Genomic DNA, 23131 nt, shown 5'->3' with positions numbered 1-23131 from the left:
ATTAGTAATTATTACTTATAAATTACTAATTTTTTAATTATAATTAACTATACATATGGAAATATAACAATAATTTGTAATCAATGTTTATTGATAAACCTCTGGAGTAACAGTAATTATTTAGGAGTAACAGTAATTATTTATTAGTAATTATCACTTATAAATTAGTAATTATTTAATTATAATTAGCTATACACATGGAAATATAACAATGATTTGTAAACAGTGTTTATTGATAAACCTCTGGAGTAACAGTAATTATTTAGGAGTAACAGTAATTATTTATTAGTAATTATTACTTATAAATTAGTAATTTTTAAATTATAATTTACTATACATATGGAAATATAACAATAATTTGTAAACAGTGTTTATTGATAAACCTCTGGAGTAACAGTAATTATTTATTAGTAATTATCACTTATAAATTAGTAATTATTTAATTATAATTAACTATACATATGGAAATATAACAATAATTTGTAATCAATGTTTATTGATAAACCTCTGGAGTAACAGTAATTATTTAGGAATAACAGTAATTATTTATTAGTAATTATTACTTATAAATTAGTAATTTTTAAATTATAATTAACTATACATATGGAAATATAACAATAATTTGTAATCAATGTTTATTGATAAACCTCTGGAGTAACAGTAATTATTTATTAGTAATTATAATTTATAAATTAGTAATTATTTAATTATAATTTACTGGGAATTTCACAGATGGCTCCTCACTATCTGAGGGGTCTGCACAAAAATCCAAAATCCAAGTTTTCCCAGTTTTGCAGCCATTCGTGTCCTCCAGTGTGTGTGCACATCTCCAGGGGATGCTGCAGTCTGTTAGGAATTGAAATCCTGATTTCTATAAATTTGCATGACTGAAAACTTGGTCTGGAGTTGGATTTAACCAATGTCAGGTATAAAAGAGTTAAATCTTCAGCTGAGGATCAAAGGGATTCACCATGAGCAGCTCTTACTGACCCAGTGACAAACAAGGCTGACACTCCCCATCTCCTTACAGATTCTCCTAATCCACACAGTTCCTGTTTTAATCAAGCCACGTCCTTTTGTGGATTTTTAATTTGGAAACTTTGCACTCCAAAATATAAACTGACCTCTGCCTTCAGCTGAGCAAACACTGCTTCTTCAGAGTGAGGTTGCAATCAAAACTAGATGTAGTGAGAAAAGGATTATTGAGTTTTGCCCGTGGATTTTGGAATTGGGGGATTGTTGGATGGGGAGGAGTTCTTCCACCTGGGTAATTGTCAGGTGTGGAAGGTCAGAAAGGGGCTGTTCCTTGCTCCTGGTGTTGGTTTGTGCACAAAATTCTGTGCTCTGCACATCCTCAGAGCCTGAGATTCTGCCCAGGCTGTGGGGTGATGTCCCTGCAGGGTCCTGCTGTCACTCACTGGTGACTTTGCTCTGACTCTCTGCAAGGAGTGACTTGGGCCAGCACAAAGCAAAAGCAGCAGTAAATTAGAAAAGTGTGAGTTTGCAATGATTCCCTGTGATCAGCTCTGCCAGGGGGAGTCTAGTCAAAGATTCCCAAATTGTGGTATGGTTTGGTTTGGTTTGGTTTTCTTAATGATGAATGACTTCATCAGCCATGAATGAATGGAGTCAAATGTAGGACAAATAGTGAGACGCATGGATGACTCCTGTGACATTTGCAGTGTCTCGATGGGTGCTGGTTTATTTAGGTGGTTTCTAAGCTTCTCTGGAAAGAGTGAGAATGACTCAAAGAATGGGGAACCACTTCATAAGTCTGGGGGTCAATGGTGAAAGTATTGTGACAGTAAATTGTGACAGTTCAACCTCCCTGGGCTCAGCATCTGTCATTATGAGCAACACAGGGTCAGTTCTTTGGTGAGATCTGAGCTCCAGGAGACTCCACAGCCACAGGGCCAGAGCTCTGGGTGATGGACAATCAGACATTTGTGGTCAGGAACCTCCCAGTGCTGGGTCTTCATCTAAAGCCACTTGTGGGCTTCCAGCTGTGCCCAGTTGTGCAGCAGAGTGTCCCCGTGCTTCTGCTGGAGTGTTTCTGCTCACCAGTGCAGGAACCTGTGCTTGGGACTCAGGGAAGTGCCCCAGCTCAGCTCACTGCAGGTTAAATTATTGTAATTCTGTATAAATTGATGTTTGCAAAGGCTGGAAATAGTCTGGACACAGCAGGCATTGGGCAGATCTAGGTTTAAATCAGACTGAGGCAAATACGAGGGGAACTTTTAGCAGCTGCATTTTTAAATTGTAATTTAGAGTTGTGTGTCTTTCTTCCTTAAAATTGCATTACATTTTCTCTTATCTGATTTCTTCTGCACCCTTGTTCATTTGCTTTGAGTGGGGTGCTGTCTCCTTCCTGCAGACCCAAGACTCCAGCAGGCAGACCCTGATTTTCAGCTGGGTGGGCTGAGTTACATGAGGGCTCATCTGAGTTCATCCTGCAGCTTCATACTCTCAAATAACTTAGTGGTGGTTTGAGATACTTTTCCCTTTTTAAAAAATGCCATTGATTTTTATACAAATTTTTCTTCAGGACAATTTTGATAGGCTTTTATTAAAACACAACACTAGTGTCTGTTTCAGAAATTAGCATCTCTGGTCCTTTGTTTTGTGCTTGGTTACAGTTTTTAGCTCTTCAAAACGAATGCAAATTTTAGATCAAGATTATGACTTCAGATAATTTCAGGCTGTTCAGATAACAGTGTTATTTTCGATGCAGGTCTAAATTCTCCTCCATTCTTGTCATGCAGGAACTCACCTCTGCTTTCAGGACCAGTGTCTGTGCAGGGGCTGGAAGGAGCCTCTCCCACAGGGACAATTCCAGTGCCAGTCCCTGGGGCAGATAATCTACCCTTTAATCCCGGTGAGAGTGCAGGAATTCCTTGATTCCAGCAGTTTGTGTGACCAGAACAAGCCATTCCTTTCCCCCTGAGCCAAGCACACGGTGCTGGCTGGGCTTTGTGGCAGGACGAAGGGTTGGCACAGGGCATCCCCTCAATGCCATGGGGCAGAGCCTCTCTCCCTCCTCCCCACACCACACTCAGATTCTCCCTTAGCTGGGGAGTCCCTGTCTGCAGCAAACAGGCAAAAAAATGCTCTGGCAGAGAGCAATAAGCGAGGGAATGAATTTTCTTGTCTTTCGAAAAGAGCGCGGCCATCCCACGCGGACAGAGGGGATTTGTTGTGATAGCAAAACAAGTTCTATGGAAACCATTGTGAGCCCCGAGCGAGGCTGCCCAGGAGAGTTGGGGAAAGCCTCTTTTGTTTGTTGTGCTTGGCATGGCTCTGCTCTGGATGAAGATGCTTTAATTTTGCGGGGAGACCCAAGAGAGCATTCCTCTTTTTCCATACCAGAAAAGCCTTCCAAGCTGGCATAAGCCTCCCCTCTTTCCAGCTGCTCCTTTCCAAACACACTGTGCCTCCTAAAGATAGTCTTTTACAGTGGCTGGGGCTGGTGGAAAACATGAAGCCTTGCATGGATTAGCACAGGAATTCATTTGGGCTGACGAATTGGGTTTCCCTCTATAAACAGCAGTAGTGTTTTCATCTTCTGGACAGCACAGGCAGCTTCACGTCCTCCTGCTCCTCGCCCAGCCCTCTGCCTGTGTCCAGCCCAGCTGAGAGCACAGCAAGGCTTCTTGTGGGGGATGGAAAACTGCACATGTTCAACGAGGTGTTTGCAGCTATCTCCCCTCTCAGACAGGATTTTTCCAACCCTTAGAAGAGGTGGTGTGGGGTTATTTTGTTGGTTGTTATTTTTTTTTTCCCTCTCCGGTTTATTTTTCTTTCCAGGTAAAAGGGAAATTAAAGTAGTCCCTTCTCCCTGGTTTAGTGACCTTCCCAGCAGCCCACACCATGTATTTTTTTTTCTGTTTTGTTTAATTTTAAGTACAGTGTGCTTAGAGCATCTGCAGGAGTTGGGGATTCTCTAGAGAGGATTTTGTCCCCCTTTTTCCCCTGCACAGCATCACTGCCTCCAGGGCACCCCCAGCACTGCTCCAAATGCACTTTCTTATCACTTAGACCTCCTTTTGTAGCTTATTTAGTAAATATAATGATGAGGGATTGTTAATCACCCCTCGTTGTTCCTGTGGTTGCTCAGGAGGGGAAAGATGTGAAGGCCAATTTTGTGATCAGGCTGCATTCAGTGGTGGTTTGTATTTACCTGGCTGGATCAGGCTGCATTCAGTGGTGGTTTGTATTTACCTGACTGGTCAGTGGTGGATGGTTTTATCCATGTCCCTGAGGAACTGAGCATGGAATTGGAGCTGCTGTGGATAAAAATGGGGGATTTGGTATTCAGCTGTCAAATGGAAGAACAGTTCAGGCAGTAAAGCTCTGGCCCTTAACTTTGCCTAATAATGTTTTCACATCTATAACCCACACCCAGTTAAAAATTTGTTTCTTGGAAATAAGTCTCAGCAAGCCCCCACCTCCTCATAGCCCTGCAGTCTCCCCTGCCCTTTCAAGGCACTCTGGTGCAGCCTGTCCCCTTTCTAAATCACAGACAGCATTGACTCTTCCCATCACAAAAAGGAATTTCAAGAAACCAACTGCAAAAAAAGCAGAAAACCAGCAAGTGGGCAGCAGTGCCGTAAGGGTTTGCAGTTTATTGATGAGTGAATATTTGTGCAGTCTCCAGAGCACCCTGGTGTGATTTCAGGGGAGTTTAGCCCCATCCCCATCAGAGTGAGGAGGGGGCTGCCCAAGGAGGAGCCCCAGGGTGTTCTCAGGACAGGTTTTCATATCTGAGTCCTCACTGACTGCCAGGGGTTTGCAGCTGGAGCATCAGCCACACCAGGCAAACAAACCCCAGCAGATTTCCCAAAGGCACAACAGCTGGCTGCAGAGGACATTCTGGAATTAAGGAAAAGAAAAGACCAAAGCAGTCGCTGTCTGGTCTCTTCCCATGCTGGGAGGAAAAAAAAACAACTAGGGGTGATCCTGGGCACCTGGAAATGAGAAAGGGGGAGTCCCCAGAGGGGACAGTCACAGGAATTGCCTCTCCTCATGGCCAGAAAGCTCCAGCCCTGTCTCTGCCCAGGGTCACCCCTCCCTCAGCCAGGCTGAGCAGTGACCAAACCCTCTGGAGACTCTGCTGGCTGTCTGCACTCACCATGGTGATTTCCAGCCCAGAGATAAACTCAGTGTGATTATTTTCAGCGTGGATTAGTCACACTGAGGGGTTGCTCACAGGGCTGTTGAGGGGACCCCAAGGAAAGCCCCGTGTGTGACCCCAGTGTGACCCAGGGCACTCTCCCAGCTCCCCAACAGGATGTTGGCTGCTGACTTGGCCCTGAGACATCACCCAGCTCTGCTTCAGGGGCTCTCCCAAAGCCTCTGGTTGTTGTCAGTTCACAACAGGGGAAGTTTTCAGTTCTGTGCTGCTCCTTGTGCCCTCTCCCAGCACTCACTGGAGCATAAACTTGTTCTGAGGTTACCAAGGCTTAACCACCCACTCCAACTGAGGAGCAGAAACACAGAGCAGCCTCTGGCACAGTCTGGTTTTTCTCATCTCTTGCAAGTTTAGGCGTCTTGATGTGGCATTTTTGCAGTACCTGGGATATTCCCTCCCCTGCCCCAGGCCTGTTTTGCTGCCCCTGGGCTCGGTGATGCCAGCAGGGAGCTCAGTGTGGTTGGAATTGTGGTGTGTGCTCCCTGCCAGGCCCCCTGCAGTGCCAGGGGACACCCAGGGGTGACGTGTGCCTGTCCCTGCCTGTGTTTGATGTTTGAGCTGTGGCTGGGTGTCTGATCCCAGTGATTCACTGGAGACTGAGCACCAAATCCCTTTAGGAGGTTCCACTGCACTGTGAGTGTGAGCTGGGGCATTTCACTCCTGTGGGCTTCTTCCAGCTCTGCTCACAGACCCTCCTGAGCACCCACCCTCCTTCCAGTCCTGCTCACAGATATTCCCTCCTTCCAGCTCTGCTCACAGATATTCCCTCCTTCCAGCTCTGCTCACAGATATTCCCTCCTTCCAGCCCTGCTCACAGATATTCCCTCCTTCCAGCTCTGCTCACAGACCTGTTGGACACCCACCCTCCTTCCAGCCCTGCTCACAGACATTCCCTCCTTCCAGCCCTGTTTACAGACCCTTCTGAGCACCCAACCTCCTTCCAGCCCTGCTCACACACATTCTGAGCACCCACCCTCCTTCCAGCCCTGCTCCCAGACCCTTCTGGGCACCCACCCTCCTTCCAGCCCTGCTCACAGATATTCTGGGCACCCACCCTCCTTCCAGCCCTGCTCACAGATATTCCCTCCTTCCAGCCCTGCTCCCAGACCCTTCTGGGCACCCACCCTCCTTCCAGCCCTGCTCCCAGATATTCCCTCCTTCCAGCCCTGCTCCCAGACCCTTCTGGGCACCCACCCTCCTTCCAGCCCTGCTCACAGATATTCTGGGCACCCTCCCTCCTTCCAGCCCTGCTCACAGACAATCTGGGGCTCTGCCCTTCACCCTTGCTGCTGCTGGGTGTTCCAGCTGCCCGTGGCTGGTTCCCCCACCACAGGACAAACAGTTTTCCCACTGAGGCCACGTTCCCTGCCAGCTGCTGCCGAATGTGTGCAGTGCTCCCGATGAGATCATGTCAAACGTAAGCAAGTTTTATCTTTATTTTAGGCAGGAGGGTGTTTTTATCGTGCTGTGGTTCCAAAGCCACCGCTGTGGGGTTGGAATTCTCCCAGGAAGTGGAATGGTTAAATGCGAAGTAATGGGTTCAAGATGAGCCCCAGACACAGAGCTGTGAGCTGGCCCTGCAGGATTGTGTTTAAAGGAGAACGTGGTCACACAGCTGGTGAGAGCTTGGGAGGGATGAGATGGATTTGCCAGGTATCCCAGATCCTGCAGTGCCCCCGGGACACTGCCCTGAGCACAGGGTTTACTCCTGCCTGAGGATGCACACAGACCTCACAGCTGCAAAACTGGGGATGGCTCATCACTGAATCCCGGGCAGGATTCCCTGGGGCAGCCTCTCTCTTTGGGTGGTGGCTCCTTCCTACATCTTGATCTGGAGCTGGGATATCTGAAATAATTGAGGGGAGATCTGGAAATAATTGAGGGCTGATTTCTGGACAAATGTAGGTTATTGCTGCTGTGGTGAGGCTGGGAATTGCCCAAGCTCAGCAGTATGGGCTGCACTTGAGCTAAAGGTGACCCTCCACTGGACATGGAGGAGCTCATTCTCTCATTCCATTTCTGATAACTGCTAACCCTTCTTTCCTCTTTCCTCTCATCCTTTATTCTTTCCTTTCACCTTCTCCTCATACCGAGAACAAAAGTTTTCTCACTCATGCCGTTGATTCAGACTGAAAGTTTGAAGTCTTGGGATGATGCAGATAACATTTTTCTTGCTCTCTCAGGCTGTTTGCTGTTCCTGAGGCAAGATGTAAAACCAGTTACAGGATCTGCTCCCTGTGGTGTTTTGCACTCCTTTTTCCAGTTATCCTTGTCTCTTGTAATCAGCTCTGTCTCGTGATCTCTGATTTATACAAATACCCCACAGGATCATATAGTATTTTTATTAGTCCATTATTTTATGGTAGAAACCCCAGCACTCTGTTGTGGCAGATGCTGCTTTGACTCCAAAGTTTTTTTAAAAAAGCAGTTTCCCTCTCAAAGGAGTTGCAGTGGAAGTGCAGAATAAGAGCAAACAGCTGGATGTGGGCAGACACACAGTATCTTGTATGTGGCACCTCCTTGACATTATTAGATGTGAATTGTAACACTCTGTCAGTAACCAGTGAAATATTTAACGCTCTGGATGATTTCCAGCTGAGTGGAGCAGTGAGTGCAGCCCCCAAGTGCTGGACTCCTCCTGCCAGGACTTGCAGAGCTCTGCCCATCTCTGCCATGGAGACAATTCCCAAAGAGGGGGAAGAATCTTCCCCCAAATATTCATTTGTGGAAGGATGTTGAGGTCTAATGGAGAAATAATCTGTGTGTTAACTGGATTTTGTGTGTTCCCCTGCTCAGCGTGGTGCCTGTGGCCCACAGTCCTGCTGGAAATGAAGCACAAAAACCTTGTGCAGGCTGGGTTGGGGCTGTTGGTGAAGCAGAGGAATTGAGATCTGCATGTCTGGGCCACAGGGGAGCTGGGTTTGCTTGGCAGAATCACTCACAGGCCATTTGTGCATCTTAGGACAGGAGTTTTCTGCTGTTTTCCCCGGAGCAGCTGGCTCAGAATTCAGTTCAGACATGTCAGGAGGTTTGTGGAGAGGATGGGGCTCTGCAGGAGTCCACAGCCCCTCCAGAGGGGACGTTGCAGAGTGAAGACACAGCACAAGATAAAGATGCCAGAGAATCAGAGCCAGTGAATAGTTTTGTGGATTAATAGACATAAGCACTAGAGCTCCAGGGAGGGAAATAGATTCCATTATTGACTGTTCATCCCCTGCAAAACTGCCTAAAGGGGAGGCTAATATGGTTTGTTTTCCCTTAATTAAATATTTGTTAAATGGTTTGTTTCCCCTCAATTAAATATTTGTTCTGGGTGTTCCTTTGTGACAGAAATGAAGAAGCAGCAGCGTTGCCTATCTGGTCCTTTCAGCTAATCCTGAACGTGCTGTGACTGTTCTTCTGTCCTCCCCCCCCCCCAGTTATTTCCTGTAAAAAAAAAACTTTCTTGCATCCATTCTCTTTCCTCTTTTTGAATCACTTTGCTGAGTGACTCACCCTGCCCCAGTAAATGGGTTAACTCCAGGAGAAGCTGCACAGTGACATGTGGATAAAGAGAGTTTGCTGCTCCTGTGCTTCCCCTGCAGTTGTTGCTGTTTCAGAGGTGTCGTGGTATCCAATACCAATTTCATCAGTTTTTAAACCATGAGGTGCTGCTGGAGGGGAAAGTCATCACCAGCCTCCTTTGCTTGTGCTGGTTTTGATCTAAAAGAAATATATCTTAAGACCCAGTGGCACTGCTTATCTCAGCAGCTCTGGGTCAAGTCCAAAAGGTCCAAATGTACAATAAACCAGAGCACATTTCACTTTTTGCTGTGCTCTGCACCAGCAGCAGAGTCAAATCAAGAGTTAGCAGTGACAAAATCAGGATTCTTGCCTTGTGTTTCTTAAGCTTCAGTCCATCAGCCCAATATTTCTGTACAGGCTCAGCCAAGTAATGTGGTTTATAAAATCAACTCCATCCCTTTTCTGCTATAAGTTTTTGTGTGTATTTATTTATTATGTGCTCATTCTGCTCGGAATATTTTACTTGGTCTCGTTGCATGTAAACTAAAGCTAAATACAAACTTCATCTTTTCTCAGTAACTCACTAACTATGGACTGGAGAGAGCCAACTCCATGACTCAAACACGTGGCCCTTCCCAAACTGCAGCCAAAACTCTCTGGCAAAACCCGCTGCAGAATGGAAGTCAGATCTAAATATATGTGAGCAGAAAGAAAGTCAGTTAAAAAAAGACTTTGTTATGGAAAGCTACTACAAACCAAATCCACGGTGGCCTGGAGTTCCTCATCACACCCAGGGCTGATCTAGTTTTCCACTTTCAAGGTACTTTTCCCAAAGCAGCAGCTGACACTGGTGGAGGAGCTGCACACACAGCCAGCTCAGCTCCTTGCAGCCCCTTTTCTGCCTCCTGTGGGGTGGCTGAGCAGACTTTGGGGTTTTATCTGATAAAGCACAGGATATTTATCACCATCCTAGCAGACAATAATGCGAGAGGTTTTGTTTAATGCTTATGTAGTTCTTTCTGCGTTTTTGATGCTCAGAGCCAGCCCTTGCTCAGGTAATAAACCTGGGAAGGGTGTGGGCAGTGCCTGGCCCCTGGTGCCCCCTGAACACCATCCCTGGGTTTGCTCTAAATGCCTACAGAGCTCTGGGCTGGGCAGAAAAAGAGTTCAAAGAATGAGATTTACACAGAAACCCCCCAGTTTGGTGGGGTGCCTCTCCCGGCTCTGCTCCAAGCGTGTGACACAACCCCTCTAAGCTCAGCTCAGGGAGTCTGAGCTCAGCCTGAGCTGCAGAAAAGCTCCAGGGTTTGCCCAAAGGCATTTGCTGGAGCCTGGTGGGGCAGGAGGAAAAGGGCATGAAATTGTTCCTGGAGGTGCCTTTTCCTCCTGCAGTCCATGTGTGGGCAGGGTCTGCACCTGTCCTGGAATCATCTGAGGAGAAAAGTGATGACTGAACACTGAAATCCATGGAGCAAACAGGAAATCAAACTCTGGAGCAGAAATTGCTCTTTGTCTTGCTGATGCAGCCCAGGATGGAAGCCCAGCTCATGTGTGTGTGTGTGTGTCCTGCAGATATCACACAAAACCCACGTCCTGGGTCATGGAAAAATGCCTGGAAAAATTAACTCCTTGATTGCCAGGACATTCAAACGGGGATCAAATGGATTCAATAACTGGCAGCACCACAAATGGCACCTTCAGCCTTAGAATTCTTCCCTCCAGCTCACTCTGGGCAGCCTCTGGCAGCTGTTTCTGCAGGAAAACGTGTCCTTTGTGCTGGAATTCTGCTGCTCCCTGGCCCAGCTCAGCACCTCGTGGTGCTTTGGGATCTAAAGGCTCTCAAATCCTTCCTCAGGACTTTAAAACACCCCTGCAGGGACTCCTGGGAGTGTTTGCTCCATCCCTGCAGGCAGTGGGGTGGATGTGCTGCAGGATGTAGCTCAACATCCTCTCAGGATTTTCTCTCTTAGCTGAGCAGGGATTATTTGAGTTCCATCAGTGTGACCTCACAGATTCTGTAGATTTTTCAGCCCAGGGCAGGTCTCTAACAGGTCTGGTCCTTCAGGGATGCTTTGGCCAGGGCAGGATGGGGACAGAGCCCTGCAATCCCCTCATTCCCCTTTAGGTCACTCTTTTCTCTGCCAATTTTGGGGATCTTTATTCTTTAGTGTCTGTTGATCTTTTCTGGCAGTGCAGTGACAATAATGAAAGTGCTCAGAGAATCCTGAGCGTTTTCTGAGGTGGTGTCACAGACAGATTTGTGTTTTGAGTACTTCCTTCCTGCTAGTTTTGATCTACAGGGCACTGAATTTTTTTTTATTTTTTTTTTTTTTAGCAGAAATGCTATCTTTATTTTTTGCTCTTTTTCTTGCAGACACACCCTGCTTCCTGTTAAACATTTTGGGTAGGACAGTACCAAAGATATCAATTGTTTGATTTATTTTTTTTTTTTTTTTGCACCTCACTCTGGCCCTGCACTGAAATATAAGGGAAGGACATTTAAATGTCATGAATGCAATCCAGATCCTGTAAATCCAGAGCAGCTCAGATATTGATTTCAGTCGGGATGGGCTTTAGCCAAAAATATGCATTTTATTTCAATTCTGGTTTCCATCAGATATCTGTATTATGTTGCAAAATTCATGGAAAGGTGCCAATGGGTTTGGAGTCTATTGATACTCCTACAGCAAAAATGCACCCTGGGACTTGAGCTGCCACTTAATTTGGGGTCAACAACCCCTTCCCAGAGTTTATTTAATTAGTGGAGAAGACCTGATTGCTGTTGGGCTGGAGGGTGTTGAGGAGGTTCACAGTTCACACAAACTCTGTGGGTTTCAGGACAAAAAAAAGCTGCAGGGAGCTTTTTTTTAATCTCCTTTTTAATCTTAATTTTAATTTTAATCTTAATTTTAAATTTTAAAATCTCCTGGCATTATCTCAGTGAGGAGCAAACCCTGGTTTTGCTGTGTGATTAAACCTTTACATCTCACTGATTAAAAATCTCAATTTTCCAGGAAAAAAAAAAAAAAAAAAAAAAAAAAGCCTTGAATTGCTGTTAATTTCTAAAACAACCCCACATTCTCTCAGTGCTTTTCCCCAGCACAGTTTGTTGGGCTTGAGCTCCTTGTGCCCCCAAATTGGGATTTCCCAGTGGAGGAGTCGCTGAGCTCTCTGTGCAAAAAGCTGATTTTCCAGGATGCAGAACATAAAATAAGCTGTGTACTGAGTGGGAGGTTCCAGGCTGGGATACGTGGCTGCACAATCCTTGGGAGCCAAGGAAAATACTCCTTTTCTATATATAGTCACCTGAAATCCAGCAGCAAAGGCAACTTCAGAGTCTTGCACTCAAAATTTGGTTTTTAAGAAGCGTTTTTTTTGCTCCTTAATATTGTAAATTCTTTTTTTATTTTTAATTTCTACGTGGTGTTTTGCAGGAGTGCCAAATGCTTTCACTGTGAATTCAAAAGAAATATAAAAAAATTAGGAAATTAAAAAAAAAAAAGGCAGAAAATATTCAATAATTCACCTTATTTGTGTTTGAAGCAAAGACTGTAATTTTCATAATTTCTTTGCCCAGATCTTTCTTGTTCTGTACAATTAAAGCAAAATCTGATTTTCAGAGCCACTGAGGTTGGATCTCTCAATTCAAGGGACTGGCTTTGGATCTGCCATAAATTATTTATTTGGGATTTATTTGGGCACTGGGGTGAGGATAGAAGTGAATTTTGCAAAAGGCAAAATCCTGACTCCCAGGGATTCCCCTGTGCCTCTGGAGCCTCAGATCAAATAATCAGATTTTCATGTTTTGTCAGTTTTTGAATATTCATTTTTAGACAATACCAGTTGAGAAAAGAGGGGAAAAAAAAAAAAAAAAAAAAAAGTAAAATCTAGTGGTGGATCTGAGCAAAGAGCAAGGTCAGTGGTTAAATTCTGCCTTATGTGTTGTCTGTGCTGAAATGTCCTTTTGTTAAATGAAGCCACCCAATGAAAGAGTAGCTGGCAGCTCTAACACTTGGCCGTGCAACACGGGTCAAAGGTTACCTTTTTTTTTCTCAAAAATGGTTTTGCAAATCTTTTTCAGAGCTGATAGATACACACCTTAGCTGGATACAAAACATTATATGAAAAAGAATGACTGTGATCTTTGATCCAAGCAATCAAAAAGAAAGGTAATTGGTATTTTTCTGCCTTTTCTCCAGCTGTGTGTTTCTCTTGACCTTTATTTATTTATTAATTTTTTTTTCCAATTTAAAAAAAGTCATGCCCCCTTTTTATTTGGCGTAGAGGGTTTAGAATATTTAATTTTATTTATTTATTTTTTTTTTCCCTGATTCTTTTTCTTCCCCATTAGTGAGGTAGCTGGGGCCTGGTGGGCAGGGAAGGAGAGGTGGGGCTGTGCATGCTGGGCTCTGAAAAATCCCATCCTGAGCAGGGCAGGGCCATGTTTGAGGCCACTCTGCAAAACCAGGATCAGCTTTTCTCCAGCAGGTCCTGCCCAGGGGTTTTGCTTTGCATGTCAGAAATTCCTCTTGGGCACGGCAGGATGGGGAATAGTGCAGGGAGGAGCCTCTGGGGTGAGCTGTGCCTGCTCTGAGGAGCCTCTCAGTGCTGTGGGATTGTCCCCAGAGTGTCACTGTCACCTGTGGGGCTGTGGGACACCCATGACATCCCTGTAACCCAGAGGGGTCTGTGGGATTGTCCCCAGAGTGTCACTGCCACCTGTTGGGCTGTAGAACATCCATGACATCCCTGTTATCAGGGGGATCTGTGGGATTGTCCCCAAAGGGTCACTGCAACGTGGGGCTGTGGAACACCCAGGACATCCCTGTTATCCACAGAAATCTGTGGGATTGTCCCCAAAGGGTCACTGCCACAGGTGGGGTTGTAGAACACCCATGAGATCCCTTTTATCAGGGGAGTCTGTGGGATTGTCCCCAGAGTGTCACTGCCATGTGTAGGACTGTGGAACACCCACGACATCCCTGTTATCAGGGGGATCCGTGGGATTGTCCCCAGAGTGTCACTGTCACCTGTGGGGCTGTGGGACACCCATGACATCCCTGTTATCCACAGAAATCTGTGGGATTGTCCCCAGAGGGTCACTGCCTCCTATAGGGCTGTGGAACACCCATGACATCCCTGTTGTCAGGGGGATCTGTGGGGTGACACAGGTGCAGAGGGGTGTGACTGTGGCACCCCCACAGGGTGACATTGCCACCCAAGGGGCTCCCTTTGTCCCTGTCCTGCAGGGACACAGCCCAGAGTCCCCCATGGCAGCACAGCCATATTTCCAGCTGAGAGGACAGGAGGGAGCCTGGGCTGTCTGTGGGGCTGGAGAGGAGCTCTCTGCCCCCATAACCTCAGGTCACCTCCCTGGTGACCCTCCCTGGCCACCCCCAGGGCTCTGTCCCTCTGCTGCCACTGCGGGATGTGACACAGGACAGGCTGGAGGTGCCCAGCCTTGGCCTGGATGGCTGATGGCAGCTGTCATTTCAATATCTTTTTTTTTTTTAAATTGAATCTTTCATTATCTTTGCAGATGTGCTTGTGGCCTCGTTTAATCAGCTCACTCTCATTAACCGTATCAATAGTGGTTTGCTCCAGAGCAACCAGTGCCAGGCACCTTAAACAACAAAGTTTTATTTATTAATCACATCATCTCCAGCTCCTCTCAGCTAGAAATGAGCAAATAATGACAGCTGATGCTTGAGATAGATTTTAACCACACTACCAAAAAGATTAGCTGGGACTTCAGAGGAGCAGGTTCAGCACAGTGCTCTGGGCTCCTTCTGAGCTCAGTTTGGTGATTTTGTTCAAAATTTGTTTGGTGAAACCCAGATCTCTTGGATTACACCTGGGTCTGGGTCCACGTGCTCCCAGCTCTGGAGCAGATCCCCAAAGATGTGGGATTTCACCAGCCTTGGGCTGGAGGTGATTTCAAACTTGGGGATGGATCCATGCCTTGGGACCCATTCCTGTTAATTTACATTCCTGTTAATTAATTTACATTCCTGTTAATTTACAGATTGATTGGGATTAGGGACTCTGATTGTAGATTTTAATGCTGGGACATGCACTGACACACGTCAGTGATGTAGGATCACACTGATATTAGTTCTGTAGGATCATCACACTGACACTCATTAGTGATGTAGGATCATCACTGACACACATTTGTGATTTAGGATCACACTGACACTCATCAGTGATTTAGGATCGCACTGACACCCATCAGTGATGCAGGATCACACTGACACCCATCAGTGATGCCCAGTTTAACCTGTACCTATCACTCCTCTCCAGCACCTGGATTTGGGTGGAATTCAGGGTGACTATGGCCAGTTCTTGTCCTTCAAGTTCTTACAAAAAACCCCAAATTTCCCCTTGGAGGAGCTGTCAGGGCACAGCCCTGGGTGTGCCTGTCCATGGGGTTAACACCCCAGACTGTTCCCTGCAGTTTTCCCCTGCTCAGGCTGCAGCCCCCCATCACCTCAGCCCACAGAAGCCACTGCTGACCTCAGGGGAGGGAAAGTGAAGTTTGCAGGCTGAGTCAGCACTTCACCACAGCATCAACCTGCCCTGAGCTGGCCCCAAACACAGAACAGCCAAATCTGGACCCCTCCAGGGCTCCTCAGTGAGCTCCATGTAAAGATCTGCTCACATTTCACTCAATATTTAACCCTTCCTCCATACAGATGACAGTTGGCTCTGATATTTCCATGACTCTGTTAGATAACAAGAACAGATAAAACTCATCTGTGGTATTTTTGGCAGCCTGAACAAACGTGTTGACAAATAAAACCTCTCCTGCAGCCTCAGCCCACTCGTTTCTCAAAAGGAAATGACCCTCCAGGAGTGGGTGCCCACTTTTTTCACCTCGCTGCTATTTTTAGCTGAGGCTGTGCAGAGTTTCCATTGAAGAGCTGCTCCTGTCATTTCCTGGGCAGAGGCTGCAGGAAGCTCTGAGTGAGCTCTGAGAGTGGACCAACCTCCCCTCCCTCTGGCTGCTGCCTTGCACTGCACAGCATCACTCTCAACACCCCAAATCTTCTTGGTTTGCCAAAATTCACCCCAAAGCCAGCAGCAGGAAGGATGCTGGGCTGCAGGAGAGGGCAGCAGTTCTGCTTTTCTTGCCCAAATCATCTCCAGGAGGCACCAGGCAGGTTCAAATCAGGCATTTCCCGGCTGGAATTGGGAAGAGTTGAGCTCTGGGCTGTTACTGGTGGGATTTTTGGAGTTCCTGGAGTACAGCACCTCCCACATCCAGTAGCAACAACTCTGGAAAAACACAGATTTTATTTTCTCAGGGACAAATCCCAGCATGCAGAGAGAAGAGGAAGGACATTTCAAACCACGAATCATAACTATTAAAAACTCATTCATGTGTTCCCCTTCCCAGAGAGTTGCCAGAGCGAGGGCACCAGGTTTTATAGGTAGGAGGAAGCAGTAAAATACTGTGTTAATTAATATTATTTTAATGAATATTTGTCATAAACATCTATTAGAAGTGGGATAGAATATAGAGGAGTGTTACAGCTGCAGAGCTGAGGATTAATCAGTCTTGGGTGAGGGCTTGGTTTGGTTTGAGTTAGTCCCTGTTTCAGCCCTTAAATATCAACAGGGAGAAATCATTTAGATCTGGGGTCTGAAACATTGAAAATTTACTTTTTTGGTTTGAAGGCAAATTTGTCAGAGTGACTGAACAGTTTCCCCACCGTGATGAACACAGCACTGAGGGGCTGCAGCTGAAATGGAGCCCCAAAAAAGGCAGTTCTGGAGTTTTGTATCAAAATGCTCATGGTTTAGGTCTCTCCTAATCAAAGTGCAGAGATTTCTGCACTCAAATTCTGGGGAGCATCTAAATTCTAGACACAGAATTGTTGTTCCAGGAGGTGCCAGAGGTGCTTTAGGCAAGTGAGTGTGCAGAGTTGCCAGGAGACATTGGCTGTTGTGAATAAAGTGATGTTGTTGTGACTTTTGAACAGACAGCAAAGTTCTTCAGTGTCTTCTCTTGAGCTTTATTAACTGTCCCAGCCCCTCACAGTTCCCTGGTGCAAGTTGTTTGTGCTCCAGTCTGCAAATAAATGATATTAAAGATGTAAAGCAGGTAGAGTTTAGAGTGGGATTAAAAAACACCAAACATAAACCACCCAAATGCAAACGTTCTCACCTGAATTGCAGTCTCTGTGTTTTCATCACTGTATTTCCTCCAAACTTGGCTTTTTTTATCTCTTTAAAATATATTTTTTTTTCTTTCAGCCTAGTGAAAATGTTCAAAAGCTTAGATACCTAGAGATGTTCCTTTCTTTTCCTCCCTGGGCTCAGGGCAGTGTCTGTGACAGAGGGAATGTGTGTGTGAGGGCTGTGGCAGGTTTGCTGCAGCCTCTCTGTGTTTTAATGCACAAAAATCACATTTAATCCAATAAAACCCCCTCTCTCCACTCCTTCCCCCTTGCCTTCCAAAAATGTCAGATCTGTGCACATAGGGCTATTTAGATTTTAACAAAATGAGTTATGAATGCAGAGGGGATGTTTGCAGCTCCACTGCCCGAGGATTGCTTTTACTTTTTACTCCTGGTGATGTTGGAAGTGCTTTAATGTTTCCTCCTCTCTCTTTTATTTCCCAGTTAACGAAATTATCAGGAAGGAATTTTCTGGACTCCCTGCCAGAAGTCAGACATAGAAGAAGAAGATTTGTGAGACAACTTTTACCGAATCCTTCCACAAAGTGACCTCTTAGATCCTTCCAGTGCCCCTGCAACCTCTGGCTTCCTTTGCAGTTCATCTCCAGGAGTGCAAGGAACAATGAATTGGCACCAAGTGACAGCCTTGGCTGAGCAGCTCGCCCACCTCTGTCTGTAAACAGCACAGAGGACACCCTTCCTTTCATCCAGAGACCACATTGTTCTCCTGGAGCAGAGCATCTGTCTGAGGAAACACTTCAAACCTGCTGCAAACCATCTGTCCGTCCGTCCGTCCGTCTGTCCATCGAGGCGGGAGCTCCGAGCCCGGGGTGGACACTGGGGGGGTGGGAAAGGGGAACAAAGAGTAATATATATATATATTCCATGGAAGAATAAACACCATCATCCTGCAGGTCACTAGCAAGGATTTGCCCTCCAGCTTTCCAAGCCCTCCTGAGAAATGTTATTTTTTTTTTTTTTTGTAGGAAAACTGAGGCAGCCCAAGCTCGCTCAGCCTTCATCCAGTCTGGGGGTCAAAAAGGCAGTTTTTGCTCTGAGCATTGGGGTTGGTGTTTCAAACAGGAGATGTCAGCTGAACCCAGGAGGTTTTTTTTCATTATTTTTCTCCTCAGACTGGATAGGAATTTGAAGGAGAGGGATTCTCATAACCAACCAGTGAAAAGAGCAATAATTCCAATGCCTGTCCCAAGGGAAAATAAACCCAGGTAAAAAAAAAACCCAGAGATTAATATATAGGAGTCACAGCAAATCCAAAGATTTTATGGTTGATCCTTAGTAGTATTTAGGCAGTGTGTGAACACATCTTAGATATTTTCTCTCTAACAAATCGTTGCTGTTTCTTTTTCATGTAGAACCTGCTCTTGGCTCATTACTTGTCTTATTTAGTAGGAACATTTACTCACCCAAAGCTGCAGAGGAAAATAATAATTGCATCTTACAGAAGCCATACATTCCAGAGAAAATATACACTTATTTATATTCACCTGGCCTCTTTAGCTTTGCAAAACCAGCAGCAATTCCTGGAAAGGTGAAATTTCCAGGGGAGTTAATATTCTGTTATATTTTTCTTTGTGTGTTAAAATATCCTGTCCTGACTCCTGCTTAGCACATTCCAGGTAACCACTGCCACCTGCAGTTGTACAGCTACAATTTAAGGATATTTAGGGGAGTCTGGGCCTCCTCAGTGGGATAAAAAAAGTTTCCTGAGTGGGTAATCAGTGTACAGTAAAAGATAATATTTTAGGAATTATGTAGTAATCTTTTCCTGGCTTTATAAATAAGGAATTGCTGATGTTTTCAGGGATGCAGGGGCTGAGCTCTGCTCTAGAAAGCACAATGAAATGATCCAGTTTTCAGTTGTGTCACAGTGAACTTTGCAGAATGCTCACAGGAGGAATTAGGGGGTGGGAAAGCAGCAGAGCAGCCTCAAAATTGGTTCCCCAATTTATCAATCAAGGAAGATTTTGCACAATCCCTGTGCAGAGCAGGTGCTTGGTCCAACAAAAATCTCCTCAGCACAATCAGGAAGAGTTTTATTTTCTGCCACTAAAAAACTGGTGCTTAAAATCTGCAAGGTCTTGGGGTTTAGGGTTTAGGGAGACAGAAGGATTGGGTTCTTCAGAGCACCTGAAGGGCTCAGCTGAAATTTGGCTCTTAAAGAGAAATGTGAATTTCCCAAGAGCAGCTGTGGGGTCCAGGTTTAACCCAGAGCAGAGCAGAGCTCTGCCCATCCCAGCCTGGCATTAATGGCACAGCCTGGCTGCTCCTTCTGCTTTGGGACATTCAAATCTTTCCCCCAGAAAATAAATTCCCTGTGTCCCAAACCCCTGGGCTGCCTCACCCTGAGGTGCCATGGCCAAACCTCAGCCTGGACCTGCAGGGCTGAAAACAACTTTTATTTAATTGATTTAATTGCTGACTTTGACAGGAACAGAACTGAGGCCCCAGCCTTGCTGGAGAGGGGAATTCCTGTCAGACAGCAGGGCTCTGACTGCCTCACACGCCTCCCAAAGCTGCTTTGGATTGTTGGGAACTGTCCCAGGGCCAGAATCTGACACATATTTTAAGGAGTTTTCAGTGCAGTCTGGTGAATTAGACAATTCTGACATATTTTAAAGGCCAAAAGTTGCCTGTCAGGAGTTCTTTGCTGTAGCTGAGTAAAAGAACAGACCAAATGCATCTCCCAGTTTCACACTTGGATGTATCGAAGGTTTTTCCATGATCCAACCTGTAAAGTATAGGAGAAATTTAAAAAATAACCCAAAACCCATCCACAGAAAGAAAAAAAATCCTCAAATTACTGGCAGAACCTTCTCCCTTGCTGGATTTTAAATAGAAGCTCAGAGAAGCCCAGGAAGGTCTTTTCAGATGTTGCTGCTGCTCTGGTGATTGTCTGCAGCAACTCCTCATCAATTTAAGAAAATAATTATTTTCATATTTATTTTTAGATAATATCAGTTTAGAAAAAGGGGGGGATGGAATAAAATCTAGTGCTGGATCTGAGCAAAGACAAAAGTCAGTGTTAAATTCAGCCTTCAGGATTGTGGATGCTGAAATGTCCTTTTAATAAATGAAGCCCCCAAAAAAGAAGGAGCAGCTGAAACTTTGGATTTGGACTTGGAGCTGTTCAGTAATGAACCTCTGCAACCAAAATACACGAGATTCCCACTGTGCTTGTATGTTCTTCAGGCTGGACAGGGGGAGAGAGGGTTGGGCTTTGATTTGCTGGATTTATTTTTGGGGAGTCAGAATTTTTCAGTTTGGGGTTTTTTTTGGTTGGGGTGTTTCTTGAGATGTTTTTGGTGTTTTGGGTTTTTTTGGTGTTTTTTTGTTTGGTTGTTTGTTTGGTTTTTTTGGGTTTTGTTTTTTTTTTAGGGTGTTTTTTTGTGTGTTTTTTTTTTTTTTTTTTAGTTTTTTGGGTCTGATTTTTTTTATTTGGAATTTTTCTTTTGGGGAAGGGTTTTTTTAATGTGCTACAGGTGCTCTAGCCATGCTTGCATCCCTCCCTCATTTTTCATGCACAGGTATTATCTGTGCACATATAACAGTGTACAATGTCATTTATATAATACACCCACACTGAGAGGGACCGTCCACAAGGGCTGGCAGTGACAGGACAAGGGGGGAATGGCTTCAAACTGACAGAGAGAAGCTTTAAATCAGAAATTCAGATTAAAAATCCTCCCTGGGAGGGTGAGGAGGGGCTGGGATGGAATTCCCAGAGAAGCTGTGGCTGTTCTGGATCCCTGGAAATGCCCCAGGAGAGGTTTGGAGCAGCCTGGGCCAGTGAAAATGTCCCTGAAATGGCATGAAAAGTGTCCCTGCCCATGTTTGAGGTCCCTGCCCATGTTTGAGGTCCCTGCCCATGTTGGAGGTCCCTGCTCTCTGTGGGTGCATTATTTTATCCATGTTTAGAAATAAATCCTGTACACAGCTGGGTCCCTCCTTGAGCAGCTCAGCCTGGAGGCTTCACCCCACATTTTCTGTATTTTAGGGGTTCAGCCACAGCTGCAGGAGCTCAGGCTGTGCTGCCCCACCTGCTTTTCCCTGCAGCTCTAGTTAAATAACTCAGCTTCGACCAACTTTGTATTTATTTCTGGAGAAAAGGAGCATCCTCAGCCGTAGCATTGTTGTCTCTTTAAAAAGGAAACTGGTATGTTAAAATGATATAGCCTGGCTGAAGAACTTCAATATATACAGCACTAAATTATTTCCTGTCCTTGCTGAGCTGTGTTTTTCCAGTATTAGCATTGCTGTTACTCAATACAACTTCCTCTCTGTCCAAACACGAGCTGAAAACCTTGGAAAGAGTTAAACGCATTTTGTGAGCAATTTGTTCTCACTTTATCTGGAAGAGAGCCATATTTGCACATGAGGAAATTCTCTCTTTCCTCAGTTATCTGAATGTTTCACCACAGTGCCTTCCTGCCATTGTACCAAAGGCCTTACAAATATCTTGTCTGCAGGGTGAACAACTCTTAATGCATTTTCCATCAAAGCTGCACCATGTGGAGTTCATGGGGCACGTTGGAACTCAAAAGTTCATCTCTTTTTTATTATTTGTCCTGTCTCTGTGTGTGTGTTGTGTGTGTGTGTTTTTTTTTTTTTTTTTAAATTTCCATTTTTCCATCCGAGCTTTGGCTGCAAATACAGGATGAGCTTCTATAAACTTCTGCATCAAATATAAGTAGAATAAAAACCATCCTTCATGATATGTAAACAGTCTGAGAGTGGAATGGGAGTGGGCAGAGATCAGGAAGATTTTTAATTTTAATGTTTTTTTTTTTTTTGGTCAGTTATGAGTGTTGGAAGTGGGGTTTGCCAGGAGAGGAATTGCTTGTGAAGATACTTGCAATGAAATGCAAAGTCCTGGTTTTGTTTTTCTCCATGAGAATGAGCAAAATGTCAGCTCTGAGCAAACAGCAGTGGAGTGAAAGTGTCTCACGTATGTTGTTTTTACTGGGAGAAAGAATGTAGGAGAGTCATGGGTTTTGCACTTGCTTTATTTGTATCCATGTAAATATGTATCCCTCCGTTCTCCCCGTAGGAATACAGCATTTCCTGAATGTAGAGGATTTCCAAAACCAGCATTATGTTATTCTCCATTGTATAAAAAAAAAAAAACAAACTGCTGCTTCATAACATATCTAAACCAGTTCTCAAAGTAGCTAGCATGGGGTTTTTTTGTTGTTTTTTTTTTTTTAAAATGTATTTTGTAATCCGTATCTTTGCAACAAAAGTGACTTTTGTGCTTTTTTTTTTTTTTTGTCTGACCAAATATGCAACAACTTTTGGATTACGGTTTGTATTTATAAAGGATCAGTTTTCATTTGCTGAATGCCTTTACTTGTCTATGCAATTGTTGTTGAATTGTTGTTGTCCTAAAAAAAAAAAAGAAAAAAATATGTATTTGATAAATATCCCAAAGACTTCAAAGACAGCTTTAAAAACGCTGGAGAAATATGGTTCTAAATATTTCAATCTGACTTTCCCCCCTGCATTTCTTTCCAAATTGCTACTTAATGGGGAACAATGATCTGCCAGATGGGGCTCAAAAAAAAAAACGACTGTCTTAATTTCAAGCCTTAAACTGATTCAGATCCTCATCTTTTTTTTTTTTTTTTTTTTTTTTGCACCACTTTAAAAATCATCTGATGTTCCAGTTTAGCTGCAGTTCTGAGTGTTTGTTGTTTATGTTCCTGTGCAATAGGAGGAGATGCCACTGCTGGGTCTCGCTGGGGTGAATTGTCAGATTCTCCAAAAATCAGCTCTTTTTTCCCCCCTCATCATTTACATTGCAGTGGTTTCTCTGCCATCATCACACCTGGAAGGTTGGAATTCTTTATTCATCTCAGTTCAGAAGGAATAATCCACCTTTTGGAATGTTTGACATCAGATTGTCGAATATATTGTTTAATATCTGCTGCACACAGCTGATTGCAGCCTCTCGAACCACCACAGTGTCCAACCCACTCTGGTCTGTTTAAGGTTTCTTTGGCCATTTTTATTGTTCCAGGGGTATAAAAATATCAATTAATCCCTGCACTAATTGCAGGGAATCTCACCTGAAGGTGCTGCCAAAGGTGATTTTGAATGCAAAGAGTTACCTGAGGGGGTTGAGTTTCCTTCTGTAGCTCATCAAATGGCAACCTTGGGCAGAAAGTTCCAGAAGGAGCGTCAGAAATGAATATTTGAGTGTCAGAAATGAATATTTGAGTGTCAGAAATGAATAAAT

At 44.7% G+C, this 23131-nt stretch overlaps 1 protein-coding gene across 1 annotated transcript in view; it reads left to right on the top strand.

Annotated features, from left to right (window-relative positions):
- The window catches only part of NFATC2 (nuclear factor of activated T cells 2), a gene marked incomplete at its 5' end in the record, with an annotated part of 76442 nt that extends 58131 nt beyond the window's left edge, over positions 1-18311 (top strand). Inside the window, one exon of the mRNA XM_083873100.1 lies at positions 17320-18311. Within this exon, the coding sequence (XP_083729226.1) occupies positions 17320-17375 (56 nt within the window). The 3' untranslated portion in view covers positions 17376-18311. The remainder of the gene's footprint in view (positions 1-17319) is intronic.
- Between the last annotated feature and the right edge of the window lie 4820 nt (positions 18312-23131).

Source organism: Zosterops lateralis (assembly GCF_965231275.1).
Source record: "Zosterops lateralis genome assembly, chromosome: 16".
Lineage (NCBI taxonomy): Eukaryota > Metazoa > Chordata > Aves > Passeriformes > Zosteropidae > Zosterops > Zosterops lateralis.
This window is presented reverse-complemented; position numbering and strand designations above follow the sequence as displayed.